Raw genomic sequence first — 15,883 nt, forward strand, 5'->3', positions numbered from 1 at the left:
TGACTTCCGGCTTGCATAGAAAGTTCGTATATAGTTAATCGGGGCCTCCTGTCCCGATTAACTATATACTATGTATGTAACTCCCGATTAACTGTATATTATGTTTTATCTATGTAACTCCGTTGTCGAGATTAAGCAAAGACAGACGGACGACAGCGGGAATTTATAAGTCTAGAATTTTTTCAAATTGCAGCCCAATAAAATGTATTACACATTGTAATACAGTATAATTATATTTTATAAAATTTATTTTTATGTTATATATAAATAATTTATAGAATTTTCATTTATATTATTAAATAAATAATATATTTCTTTCTGAAATAAATTTATAAATAATACCTAAGAATAAAAGTTAAACTTTACAAAAAATGCAAAATTTATTTTCATAACAAATTATTTAAAATACATATTGATTAATTAACAATATAAATATTTTACAATAATTTTCAAATATTGAAAATTAAGTTTGGTCAAGACAACTCCATATCTGACATATTTTCTGCTAAGTTATCATTTACATTTTCGTTTAAAGCCGCTTGTTTCTCTTGAAGACGTCCCATAGATATTATATATTCTAATGAATACTTGTTGTAATCACATCTAGAATAAAAATTTTTTTTAAATTAGCATAATTTAACAACCTGTTATGTTTTGTCAAATAAATGAATAAATAAATTAAATAAGTTAATGTTATAGTATAAAATAATATATATTTCCTTTAATATTTCCCAGTTTTCAAAATATTTCTGTCTTCTATTAGTTGAAATCTCAAAACGCAAGATTGAAAGTAGAAACATACTGCTATTGAGTGTGTCATTTAAATTTAAATTATAAGACTAAATCAATAGGGAAAATCAGAAAAAATTATCATCAAAAACTAAAAAAATGTTACAAATAACGTATACATAAAAAACATTTTTAATTCACTAGTAAATATACATTAAATTTTTAAGTTTTTACTTATCAGTTTAACATCCAGGAATGATGGAATTTATCACTAATTAATTAATTATTTAATTAACGTTTATGTAGAATAATATAAATTTAATTTAATTTTGTGTAATATATTTTTCTAAAATAAAGTATATTTACTTAGTTTTTCTACGAAATATAACAAATATAAAGAAAATCTGAACAAGGTCATATAAATCTGCTAAAACAATTATAAAACTGTCTTAATTATTTATCAAATAAACACAAAATAACATTTACCTTCCTATCAAATGTGTAATCATAATGATTAATTGAATGTTTCCTGATAAACATTAAAATATTCAAATAATTGAATATTCAAATTAGATAAGATTTCATGACATATACATCATAAAGAAAAAAAAAATAGAACTAACTATTTAACAAACAACAAATTTCAGATTGATTAATGGCTCTAAAAATTATATTCATAAAATAAAATCTTATCGGATTAAATTTTTGGCATTTTTTAAATGAATAACAGCTTATTAAGTATCTGAACAATGTATGTGGCATGATATTGTCATGCCTGGTATTTAACATTACTAACTGTTACATGAAATAATTTCTATACTCAGGTAAAGGTACAGTACAGTACATTTAAGAAGGCTAGATTTACACACAAGCTAAACAAGTTACTACTTATAGTAGTAGCACTCACATATCTAATGAAGCTTCATTAACTGCAGAGCATTCAATTTTTGGAATTTATTGTTATTTAGTAAAAAAAACAGGACCTCTTATATGTTAGTTTAAAATCAAGTCTAAATCCAACCTTGTGTCTAAGATATTAATAATGTGAAAATAAATATCATGAAATATAAATTTTTCAATATAGCTTTCACAAAATTAATGATAAATATTCTTTTAATTACTTAAGTTAAATTAAGTCTAATATTTTAAAAATATTTTTGTACAGAATTAAATTACTTTTAATTATTATTACATTTTAAAGGTACTGTATATAAAGTTGACTTGATGTGAACTGAGAAGGTGACAAGTTATCAAAAATGAAGTTTTATGGCATAATGATGATGCTACTCTAAATAGCAGAATATTATACGTACAAATTCATATAAGTATCAACTATGTACCAATATTTTTCATTTTCAACTATGTTATTTTCATTTGCAGTTAAATTTTAATTAAAAAAACTATTCACTATTTGGTGGCTACTTTCAAGCTTGACATTTGCATCATGGCATTTTGCATAACATCTTGGAAAAAGGGCTATATTCTTTGTTAACACATGGAATTGATGCTATTATTGAGTTTTACTAGTGAAGAATGATAACTTATCTGATCCTAGTGTTAAGTTATAGAAGTAAAAATTAGATTACATGTATTTTTTTCTTTCAAATGACACAAGTTTACAGAATGTTGAGTTATCAAGAGTTGACTTTCTGGGACTCTTCTGTATTAAAATCAAATTATCTGATTTTTTCACTACTATTATTTTTTATACTGATTAAAACTAGACTATACTTCTCAAAGTTAAACGTGAAAGGAAATAAATATGTGACTTTAGAAGAATATAGGAGTAACAAAGTTTTAAAAAGTATCACAGTTTTTGGGGGGGGAAAAAAACAATATATGCTATAAAATCTAAAGTAATTACTAAAAATAAAATTAATTTGATATATGTAAAAGTTATCAAACACTTTTACTCTTCCCTATTAATTAGACAAAAGAAGCAACAAATGGCAAAATTCTTAGAACTAGACAAAATTTAGCAATGCACTATCAAGAACAACAATTAATTTCTAAAAACAAACTACATGTACTTTTTAAATAAAAAGTGAAAAGTTTACTGTTAGTGTAAGTTAACAAGTGTTTAGTGAATTAGTTGGTTAGCAAGTGGTACTGTACATCCTTGAGAAAAGGACAATTTAAAACACATTCTGTAGGTACTGAGTATTTACACATTTTTCCCTCCAAGTACTATATACACATTTCAGTGTTTTCTACGTCTTCAAAGCATAAAACACTTAAATTGAATGAGATATGTTGGAGGACTCTTATGTTAATGGATAACCATTTCTAAAAATGAATTGTAAAATTATTTCTTTTTTTTTATATTAATAAAAACAATCTTCTATAAAATGGAAACCTGCCAAATTGGAAAATTCCAGACACGTTTTTATTGTGATAATATTTAAGAATATTTCTATGATTTAAATTTTTGCTTATTTTTTGTATTTTTATTAAAACAGCCTTCTTCTGTTGTTTTCAATTCAAATTTAGCAAAGGTTTACATAGTTTACAATTACTTATCGGCTTATCACAGTTTTTTCCTATTATAATTAAAAATATTTCTTATAAATATTATTTGCAATGATGTACTAATGCTATAACAACCTAAGGGCAGTGGAAAGTAACTAGGCATTGAGAAATTGCTATAATTTCTATATTTCTAATGCAATGATGATGAAATTTACTTGATATGTACCAGTACCTTACTAAATGGAAATACAGATGTGTACCTTAAAATTTAATGTAGGTACGTACAGGTGCCATCCGTCAACAACACATTTTCTTCAGAATGTTTAAATTGTGATATGGATGAAAGACCACTTCTGCAACTGAACCTGTGGCGATTTTAGTTTCAAATGACAATTCTGACTGTTTATGGATGGAGTATAGCATGATGTCCCTTCACCTTAAACCACCATCTCTGTGCAGCAACCACTGATTTCCACACTTCATAGTGTGCAGTAATCTGCATTTGCTCCTGAACAGACAAGCAGTCAGTATCTTTTTTGCAACTGTGCATGCAGCCTGTCTCAGTCACTGACCACACCACAAATGGGAGATTTTAAAATTTCATTGATTGGTGTACATGCACACACACATTTTATAATGATTGCATTATTATTACAAAAATAATGGTGATTTCTCAATGCCTAGTTACTTTCTACCCATTGTGTATACAATTTATACCGGGGTTTAAAAAATTTAGTATTTATATGGTAGAAACTACATACCATATTGAGTAAAATGAACTTTAGTAAACATAAGCCAAAACTCAATGTTTTTCTGAGATATTAAGAATTTTGTATGTTAGTAATATTACTGGTGGACTTATTGGTTTCTAACTTATATGTTGCATGTGACATGAAAAGAAAGTAATCTAGCCAAATCTTTACCTCAATATTTACAGGTATTCCATATGTACTCATTCTATTTTCATGCTCTTTTGGCATCATTTAACAAAATCACAAACTCTTTCAAAAATTCCATGTCTTTGTTGGATTATTTATTTCAAACAGTTGAGTGATGAATTTCCATTAGAAAGCCATTAAAAAGGAACATTATTTAAAATTCGAATATGTTTATCTGATGATGTCTTATTAGGCATGCGCACTATAGAAGGTAGCTACTGACAATAATTTATAGTTCTTTATCCATTACCACTTGCCATGCTATGGACAGATTTAATTCTTTGTGGTTAATACAGTTGTTGTTAAGGCTGTATTTGTAAATATATATGGCCTCCAACCATCTTAGATGTTCTATGTGTGGTGAGGTGAGGATAATTCTTGCCTGGTTAAAATCCGGCTCTATGTCGGGGTCACTGGCGTAAGTGGCAAGAGCAGTGGTGTTCCTCGCGTGCTATATGTCCGCTATGTGCTCTTTTATTCTTATCCCCAAGAAGCGCTTTGTAGAGCCGATGTAAACGAGTTCTCTATTGCATCTGTGATCTTTAATTTGGATGTTGTAGATTCCTGGGAGTCTGTCCCGGTTAGGAATGTCCTTTCCATTACGAAGGATGTCAAAAATGGTTGGACATCTGTTTGCAATGCAAATGTGGCACTTCTTAGCTATCTCCATATATATTGAGTTGAGATATGGGTTGTAAGTGACTGGGATCCTTTCATCATCATCAGGTCAGGCTTCATCATGGGATGTTGGAATGTTTCTCAGGAGCAGTGAAACCTGTCGATTAGTTTATGGGTGAGCTTGGGGTATGCATGGTCCATAGCTATGAGATGAGTATGTCTCAGTTTGGCATGAAGAGCTTGCTGCGTGGATGAGTGAGCATGCACTTTTCTAATTAAGGCATTATAAGCTGCAATTTTATATCAATGTGGATCAAAATATATACTATACTAAAATCCAGAATTATCTGACAATTATGGCCAAAGTACAGTATATAAAATTATAATCTTAATTAATAAATTGTCTATGAGTGTTTCAGATTTTAAGAAATAATTATAGAACAAATATAAAAATGTTTAATAATACACGTCATTGGGGTTTATACAAAACCTGACTTTTTAAAAAACCGGGTTTCGAATCTCAACTTTTCTACGAAACCGGTTTTCAAATTTTTATCCTGAGAAATGGAGATAAGGGATATTTACAACTTATTTTAAAACTTTTTAACTTGTTTAATATTTATAAAATTTCAAAAATATAACAAAATAAAATCAACCATCAACACACACACACAAAAAAAAAATTTAGATTATCACATTAAACTATAAATTTACTCCATAGAAAACCATAAAGAAAAACGAGCAACAATGAATGTCTATAAAATATTATTTTATTTCTTATTTTTCAAGAAAATATGACTTTAGAAAGCAAAGAACGTCTATAGATATATTGCTCAACCGTGTCTTTATTTTGCACACAAAATTGCCAGAAATAGAAAAAAACTCTCTAACTTCCTAGTGAGCTTGGTTTAATTGTTTTTAAAGCACTAAATAATAAATCTAAACTTTTTGTTCTTCTATTTGTACCCTCTGATACTAAAAACTGTTTCATTAGTGTCTTAGGGCTGGACAAAGTCACTTTTTCAGGTTCTTGAAGATATTTATGTATCGATTTTTCTATAGCAATTTTAAAGCTATGGCTTGATTTTCTTCTTTGCCACTTTTTTCATCATCATAGTCATCTTCTGTAGATTAATTCGAATATAATCTCGATAATATTTGTCCAGATAACTTCATGATATCAGATTTTATAGCTAGTGGAAGAAATACGCTAGATGACTTTGTCCAAACGTTTTGTGAATTTTGTAAATAAAGAAGTGTTACTGATCCCATTTGCCTTTTCTCTCGAATTTGTATATCTACAGCATGTAACAACTTGGAATTAATTTCAGTTTTCAAATTTTTCAATTCACATAACAGAAATTCAAATATGCCTTCACTTGTTAATAAATAGGATGACGACAACAAGATTTGCATCTTGTCGTCCTAAGGCATCAGCTGCTAAACGTATTGGTCCTAAAACTTTAAGGAGCTCTACAATTTTACAATACTCTGCTTCATTCCACATGTGAGAAGCACCAATGTCATTCAAAGCTAAAACAGCGCATTCTTTTAAGTGTACAAATCTTTCTACTGTTTTCCTGTTGTTGCAAGATTTCTCCCTATTGTAATGAGAATTGAACACTTTTTAGACATGGGAGATTTTTAAAATTTTTGTAGTTAGTTTTATAAAACTTAGTGTTTAACAACAATGCCATTTTATGCCAGAGACAATTTTGAGTCAAAATGTTGATGTTTTTAATGGAATAATTAATTAATTTTTATGTTTAAATCTAGACTCAAAAACTGGTTTTATTAGTTGGGAAATCCTGGTTTTCAAATAACTGTACAGTGAAAAATAATCCTTGCTTTTAATTGTTAAGGTTTTGATAGCTTAAAAACAGATTCAGATGTCACAAGCAAAGCAAATTTCTTTATCTTCAGTTTTTCAAACAAAATTATTGTAATTTCATGTAAAGATCCAAAGATACAATTTTATGCAATACCTATAGTAGTACAAACCAGTGTTTTGGAGCAGCGTGTGGAGCTGGAACCTGGAACACTGAACAATGGATTTTTGCCTAGAGCTAGAGCACAGATAATTTTAAAGCTACATTGCTCCAGCCTTTTTTTATTAATATTTTTTATTTGACATTTAGTGTGTTATAATGCAATGATCGTTAATTATTTGTGCAATGACTGCTAATTTGACATCTGGTAACATTCTGGCCTGTTTTTGTCTTTGCACCAGGTCTTGGTGTTTCATTGCTATTTGTGTAGCAACCAGTAATTTGAAACACAGTTAATTTTTCCTTTGTTGATGATGATGCCATAATTGAATTCACTCGTGTTGACTATAACAATGAATACAAATAAAAACCTAACATGTTATCCACACACATATAACATACCTAGTTATAATATAAATGGATTTATATTCTTATTAAATATTCCACTTTTTATGACATTCTGTGAGTATGTGACTGTGAACAATCACATGCAGGTTGTTGAGGATTCTTGCCTCATACTACTAACTTAGCTGGTTAAAGATGATTTGAAATCAAAAATCAAGGTGATGTGATGCGACATACCTACATTTCAATTGCAATCTGGGATGGCTTAACCTATCCCATGTTGAAATTTTTCTCCGTTGCATGTGGTCGCCATGTTGAATTTTTGTCGATGTTAAGCCTAACGAAAATTTTAAGTTTTTAAAAAATTAGCATGGCCGTTGTATTGTCCGAAATTATTTTTTTATTTTTCACAAACAAAATAGATATATTAATAAATATAAAAACAAAAAAAAATTATATTTTGGAAGTTAGTTTTAATATAAAAATTATAATGACTAGTGACATCTAGTTCCAAAAACATACCGATACTCTAATGAGATATCTCAAGTCAAATGCTCGAGATCAGAAGTCATGACCCCGAGAATTGTCGGGAATAACACAGGACAGGTTAAAGAAAGAACATGCAAAAAACTTTGTTGAAAAATTTGAAGTTGCTGTCAAATTACAAACAACAAATATTTGCAGTATTTTACTTGCATTATATGGATTAACTCAACTACTGGACACTAACTGATTATATATCACATATAAAATAATTGAATAGTTTATTGTTTTTCAATCTTATTGTGAACAAATAGCTGCTTCTGAAACAAGAGAACTGAAGTTAAGCAGAGCTGAATGGGAGGAGATGATGTACTTGAAAAATTTCTTGGCAAAGCCAAACCACATAACAATCACACTTCAAGCTACTGATGTAACTCCCAGATGTTTCATGAAAGAGTGGCATGAACTCACTAAAAGTTTCTGAGATAATGCAGGAGAAGATGCAATGAGAATTTCATCTTCCATGAAAAAACACAAGGAGAAACACTTTGAAAATGTATATTTTTCTGCTGGAGTTTATGTCAATCCATGCTAAAAGATTTTACTGAGTCTACAGCAAATAAGAAAATAACTTTATTAATATATAACTTTATTAATAAATAAGAAAAGCAAAATAACTCTTAGATACAGCCCAATGACTTAAAAAACAAAAGATTTTTCAACATTTCAGTACAACACAAATGAATGAAGGATTCAAATTTTCAACAGAAGCATCCTAGATAAGTTTTCAAATATCACAGCAAGAATACGACACTTCAAAAAGCACTTAATAACATAAGATGATGATTTCAAAAAAGAAGACTTCAAACAACATTTTTGTGAATACTGCAGTACAATGGAGAGTATGGGCAAGCTCAAAATAAAATTGGTATTTGAGGTGATTCAAAATTACTCAAAGCGTATTCAAGCTGCTTATTGTATTGCATTGTGTATGACCAATACTAGAGTGTTGAGTGATTATTTTCTGCTGTAAAATTAATATTAAATGATGACTGACTAAAAATGAAAGATGATTTACTTTCTGCTATTTTATTTTATAGAATGAATAATGACATTGTATTACTATAAAATAAAGTTTATTAATTTTTTTAATTTTTGATGTTAAGTGTTTCTTTTAAAAAGTTTTTCTTTGGAGAACAGATCGGATATTTTAATGCCAGAGCAGAGCAATAAAACAACTGAAATGTTTCAAATGTATGGTACAAACTATTATTTTGAACTACTCTGAATATTACATTTCTTCACTTTAGTTAGTTATAGGTTTTGATTTATTTAAATTTAAATCACATTATATAATTAGTAATTACAATAGGGTCTTGTTTTATGCAGGATTAATGTATACAGAATTTGTCTTTACAGATAATGAATGGTTAAATTAACTGTTTGATGCACAGGAGTAATTCTTACTATTTTTATCATGAAATTCAGTACATATAGCAAAAACATTAGTAAAATGTTTTAAAGAAATTTTACAATTTTTCTGTTAATTGTAAATGATTACATAAGCAATCATCTGGGATTACCTTCAGTAAAGTACAAATTTATGAATTTCATTTTATGTAGTACTGATATGCAGTCCTCACATAAAACCAAGACCATACTGTAAATTTATTAAATAATACAGTTAAATATCTTGTATGAATATGAATAAATAAACTATGTTCTTCATATTCACATTTCAAAATTGATATAAAAATGACTTTTTATTAGTTACAGAAAAACTTACATTTTTCCCAGATCTTCAATATATTGCATACATATTTTTTGTAAGGTACAAAATGTAGATGACATTTGGGATGATCTTTCTTTCAACAAGATTCCATGAGAAGTGAGAAGTTCTTTCACCCATGTCAAATAGAATTCAATATGTTTTGTTTTATCCAAATGATCAGCAAGAAAGTTTAATAATCTTTCAACATATATATGAGGCATGTATTTAGCTATGACTTCCACTATAAAAGTAATAAAAGAAAAATTTTAAAACTAATCTACAGTAATATTAAGAAATAAAATAACAAACTTACTGACCATTATTCACAGGAATAGTTTCCATAACTTCAATTATTATTGAAGATTTATTCAATCGAAGTGCATTTATAAAGGCATCAGAAAAATTTTCCTCTTGTAACAATTGTCGTATTGAGGAAGGGGTAATATCTTCTTCAAGGTTAAATGGTTCAAATACAAGAGTACAATCAAGAGAATATATCAAAAGACCCTCTGTTGTAGTAGCTGCCCATGAACGACCTAAAAATATAATATAAATAATCTAATAAAAATCTTTTTTTCTGTTTTAAAATTAAATTTTTGACACAACTTGCTATTTATAAATTATAAAATTAATTTCTAATTTATAATATATAAAGACTACAGCAAAAAGAAATATTCAACCTGTTCCTTTTTAATTAAAATATTGATTCAAATTTTAAAATTTAGTTGTATCTTAACATATTATCTTTTAACTAGAAGAGAACTTAAAATTTGAATCATAGTTCTAATTAGAAAGAAATGACCAGAAATGAAATAAAAATGAAAAGTTTCAAAAATATCCAATCTCTTTTAATCAAAAATAATAATTCTTGCAAATTTATGAAGATTAATTTAATAATATTTTTGATTTAAGTCATTTCTATCATTTTCAATATTTATAAACAACTAATACCATTTAAATACACTCCATTTCCTTACAATAAATAAAATAAAAATTACTCTAGTGTTGAAGCCTTAATAATTTTAAATAAATTGATATCATCATCATGAAATACAAGACTATACAACAAAAGTTGCACAGGGATTTCATGTACTTTTATTATAGCAATTATTATAGCTATAATTATTTGTAAAAATCTAGATTCTGTGAAAATATTATATCAAAATCAAAAAAGTTTATTAGAAGTATTTACATTCTATGAAACTATAAAAATGATAAACAATGGAAAACAGTTTATATCTCTCAAGGTAATAAATCAAAAATATGTATTCTTATAATAAAAATTTAAATCAAGATGCACCACAAGATGACAAAACTAATAATTTTTATAACATATTCACAAAATCACAGCTTTTGATGATTATTTTAATATTTATTATAATAAAATATAAAGTAAAAGAAAAGTTAAAACTACTTGTATCTTAAAGACACATTGGTCAATAGTTAAATAGACATAATTTATGTGCCTGATTAATAGAAATAAATTCCAAAATGATTTTCATCTATTCAAGACTCAAGTGCCATTGCTAACAGATGTTATATTGCTTTCTACAATTTTTTATATTTTAGAATATCCATCAAGAACAGTTAAGCAATTTGTACAGTATAAGTTCCACATTTATGCAAGTTACATACATACATTTTATTATTTGCAAATCATTTTCCATATTCACAAATCTAAGATTTGCTTATTAGCAAAAAAATTAACAAAAGTAATAACTGCTAATTGGTATTGTTAACTATTAGACTTCATTATTGGATACGATCTTGTATTTCTTGCATTATTTTAACTTGTTTACTTAAGCAAATTATAAACAATATATTTTATATTGATATGCATTATAAATGTCAACATCATGTTTTACTTGTAGATTTTACTTTTGGTTTTTTAATCTGTACATAGCAACAATGCAGGCCTAGGAGTGCTATTTCCCCTTTGATAAAGTGAGAAAAGTGAGTTGAAATACAGAAAAAAGTGAATAAAAAGTGAGTGCAATAGTGACAAAACAAAGTGAAAACACAGAAGGAAAACTCATCAAAATAGCGGTAAAAATTGTTATTTTCTTTTTATTCTGTTATGGTTAAACACATTTTAAAAATTTCTGTATATACTGTAATATAGTAGCCACTCGTTATATCGCGTTTTTTTGGTCCCCCAAATTTTAAAAGCATTTGAGTCAATTAATTTTAAATTACCAATTGCCACTGAATTTCTATTTGCAACGAAATACGAGAAAGAGCTAAATATGCAGAACAGGTGGATAGATCGATTGTCATTTGTTTCCTTTTGATATAAAAGTTGTTTATTTATTAGTTTTAAGTACAGTCTCCTCATTTACAAGTTTCTGTGAATTCGAAATTTCATACCTTTATGTGAATTAACGGTATTGCGTCAATTCACATAAAGGTGTAAAATTTCGAATTCACTGCATAATGTGTAAGGAAACGATCTCTCTAATTCTGAACGAAAACTTTAAAATTTTTATACAGTAGTAACTTTATTTTGCTTTTTAGAGAATTTTTACTCTAATTTTATAAGTTTTGATGTTCTATTATATATTCAATATTTATTTTTTTAAATTTTCAATTACAGCATTTATAATTTTTATTGAAAAATATAAACCACACGAATTTCTAATAAGCGATTTATATAGTACTGTATAATAAAATCGCAATTGATGTTTTGTTTTTATATCGACAGTATTTGTCTTTCAATGTCATTGTTAAAGAAACAATAATGCTAAATGGGCGTTCATGGTTTCGATGTTTACGTAAACGTCAATTAATTCGATATAACCTACGAATAAAATTCAGGATTGAAAAACTAGGCTTATTTTATATCAGAAACACTTGCTGACGAAAGAATAGCGATTCCATAGCATGTATAATCTGTTCAGTAAAAGCCCAGAATTTTTATTACTCGGTTATATCGCGTTTTTTTTTCTGTCTCCCGATAACCAGTGGCTTCTGTATTTCAAGTAAAACATGAATACTTGAAAAGTCTTTGGCTTCTGTAAATAATCAGTCATGAAAGATGATGTTCTTTTATTAAGATTATTCTGCATGTTATCAGCTTCCTTCTTTTTCGCTTCCTCTTGCTTTTGAACACTTAACACTAATAAGCATCACACGTGCTGCTTGTACTTCATTTATGTTCTTGCTGTTAATAGCCTTCTCCAGTGTTTTTGTTTGCTGCTTCTAACAAAACTTGGCCTGTTGCATGTATTTCATTTTCTTCTACATTTTTCTGGTTTAAACTCAGCTGCAGTTCCGTAATCTTCATGTTACAAATAGCTTTCTTTTGTTGTTCTTCAAAACATTTCTGTGCTCTTTTTTCCGTTTCTCTTATTCTTTTAACTTCTTTTCATTTTCCAATCGTTCTTGATAATTTCTATGCACCGAGGAAGCTAATTTCAGTCGTCCTTTGTAATAGGTACAAGGTGTGGGCTTTGGTCATACATGTTCAGTCCCTCCTTAACAATCAAAAGTGAATTAAGCATTCTTTCCAACACCGATGCTCTATCAAGAGAAAGTGCCCGGCATAAAATTGATCCTCTCTTTCATGGGAACGGGATTTTCGATGCTGATTTCACTAATTTGGCTATTCTCGGATATTTATCATTATCAGAAACTGTTTATTTTTTAATGCTTCGAGATGTGTAAATATTGATTTCAAAATAAAATAATAAATCTGAAATAAATATACAGTACTCCAAATAATATAAGTAAAATAATATTTTATTAATGGTTTCATAAATAACAAGGAACTTTTTCCTGCAGATGAATAAAAACCAACATCGTTGCAAAGTTGTTAACCTTTGGGAAGCGTATGAAAATCTTTCTCACAAGCAATTACGTGTTGTACTTTTTACAACACTTCGAATATTTTAGGCTAATTTATTTGGTAAATTTTATATGTAAATATGAATTTACATTTTCGTTTACTTTTTTAGTTTCTCAATTAATGCACAATTATAATCGGCATAAGAGAAGATTAAAAAATGGATATTTCACAAGGAAAGTAATCACACATTTTATGAAAATAACACTTACTATATGGAATAATTATACTTGTAGTCAATTTAAACATACATTTATGGGAAGATGTAGATGTGATTTAACGTTAACAATATGCTATGAAATCATTAAAGTAATTTTATTAAACTCAAGTTTATGAAATTATTTAAAGATAAATCAAGTAAAAAAATATTTTTGTAAACGACAACTCCATAACCCGATTGTTAATTAAAACCAAATAATCTACCAAATTATTGGGCTATAACCAGAATAACTAAATGGTCAGAAACGAAATCTTGTTTAGTGGTAGGAGGTTACGCTACTATCTCGTGTTAATTTTAATAATTATATATTTTGAATTTAAAAGCGGCAGCAGTGTTGTCAGCTTGAGAGATTAATCCCTCTGCGTAATGTGTTTTCCGCTGCAAAAGGACTTTAGTGATTTTCTTAGAAAACAGCCAAAACCGCAGGGATGCTTAGAATACTTATTTTTAAACTCTGTAGAAGGAAATGCAATTCGGATAAGGTAGATTTTGGCGAATAATGAAAATATGGCATGAATACATAAGTTTACTCAACACTGGCTTCTGAATTTGTAATGAGAGGGATTTTTTAAGTGCATAAAAGATTTTTTTAAATACGTTAAATAAATTTTTGTTTCCTATAACCTAACGACACTGAGCGGGCAGTTGCAATTTTGAGTCTGCTCAGGGCCGCGTATTTTCTTCTAAAAAATTCTATTCCGATAGTCTGATAATTCGGCAATTCGTTTGGCTTTAAAATTATTTTTGGTTTGTCCCACATCTTAATTAAGCACGTGAAAATGACCAAAAAAGTGAGAAAAGTGAGAAAATGACCTGAAAAGTGAGAAAAGTGAGGATACTTCAGAAAAGTGAGTACAAGTGAGAAAAGTGAGCGACTCCGAGGCCTGCAATGTCATGTTTTACCATTAGTCTTCTTGTTCACATCAAAGAATGTGATGATCTTTGAAGATAAACTAGATCACTTTTAGGGAGAAAATTCAGCAACTATGGTTGTTTGCATTTTCTTCATAAACATACCATAAAAAAAAAATAAATAAGAGATAGAGATCAGAAATGTAATAGAACTTTTCTTCATTTTGTTGATCATTTTGTTTTTTCTTCACAGAAGTCAGTATACTTATATGTCTAGAGCCAGGTATTTATAACTCAGCTGCTCCTAACATGGAGAATGGAGAACAAATGCTGAACAACATTTGTTCCCCATGTTAGGGGCAGCTGAGTTATGAAATACAAATGAAGGCAAATAAAGTAATGTCTGACATTACTTGTAGGTATCACTGTTTCATAGACTTTATAGCACAAATGGTTCTGGAAGCTTGTGCTACCACCAGCATGGCATTAGAATTCATTGAAACTATTGAGCTCTCTCATCTTGACAAAATTATAATTATTGGCAGAGTTATTATTTCTGATGATTAATGCAGTTTTCTGTCTTAAATATTCTGTTTTCTTTTTTCCATTTTGTTGACATTACAATTACATCAATATTTAGTAATTAATTTAGAAGTTTCTGAAAAAAAAAAGGATCAATGGAGTATAGTGATAGCCAGCTGAATGACATAGTGGGAGTTACAGGTAATGGGTGCTGGAGTTGTCTGCAGTTGTTGTCATGAGAAACCAGTATGGTTTTTTTTTTAAACTCCTTCCGCCCTATGGACACTAAGAGGGCCTCTTTTCAGCAGGCTCATTATGGGTTTAGCCAAGCCCACAATGAAGCGACTGGGTGGTGAGGGGTGGGACCCGACATATCCGAATGGACCACCTCCAAAAAATTCCAGGGGATTTTTTGACCCATCTGGATTTGATCCCGGGTCTGTCAGAGTGGTAGGCTGCCACCTTGACCACTTGGCCATCCGACCGTCTACCAGTATGGTTATATCTAATTAATAGTTATGGAAGTGAAGATTGGATAGAGGTTTGGGTAGTGTAACTGGCAATACATCTGCAGGGCAAGCAGAAGTTGTGGGTTTTAGTCCTGCTTCAGGCTAATTATAATTACATCTATAATGATTACTAATGGGGGGGGAAAAAAAGGAATAGGCAATTCTTCTTTTACATTTAATTATTATGCCTTTGTGTCCTTTCTATTATTTAAATTTAATTTGTATACTAGTACTTTTTTGTGAACTACATAAAAAACATTATTTTTAATCTGTAAGACTAAATATATGCATCCATATTTTCCAGTATAATAAGTCCTGTTCATATATAAAAAGTACTAGTATGCAAATTAAATTTAAAATCTTCTTTTACATCTTCTAATGCATATAGATTAAGAAAAACGTTTTCAACAACAGAATCAAAGATGCACAATATACAACAGTGTGAGTTATATGATGATTTTGTTTTTGTTTTAGCAATTTTCGTGTGCTGTATGCCAATGCAGATTATATGCTGGAAATTGTAGTATTCAAATTTTATTTGTTTGTTTTGTATTAGTTTTGATTTTTATTTTAATATCTAATGTTTGTTCGTTTTTTA

General features: G+C 28.6%; 1 protein-coding gene across 1 annotated transcript in view; it reads right to left on the minus strand.

The window, feature by feature from the left end:
- Positions 1 to 361: 361 nt before the first annotated feature.
- The window catches only part of LOC136985837 (periodic tryptophan protein 2 homolog), a 55,091-nt gene continuing 39,569 nt past the window's right edge, over positions 362 to 15,883 (minus strand). The window contains exons 17-19 of the mRNA XM_067283206.1: positions 9,659 to 9,877; positions 9,357 to 9,582; positions 362 to 603 (exon numbers count right to left, since the gene is read on the minus strand). Coding sequence (XP_067139307.1) covers positions 474 to 603; positions 9,357 to 9,582; positions 9,659 to 9,877 — 575 coding nt within the window. The 3' untranslated portion in view covers positions 362 to 473. The remainder of the gene's footprint in view (positions 604 to 9,356; positions 9,583 to 9,658; positions 9,878 to 15,883) is intronic.

This window comes from Centruroides vittatus, unplaced genomic scaffold (assembly GCF_030686945.1).
Source record: "Centruroides vittatus isolate TY-2023 unplaced genomic scaffold, ASM3068694v2 contig_979, whole genome shotgun sequence".
NCBI classification, from domain to species: Eukaryota; Metazoa; Arthropoda; class Arachnida; order Scorpiones; family Buthidae; genus Centruroides; species Centruroides vittatus.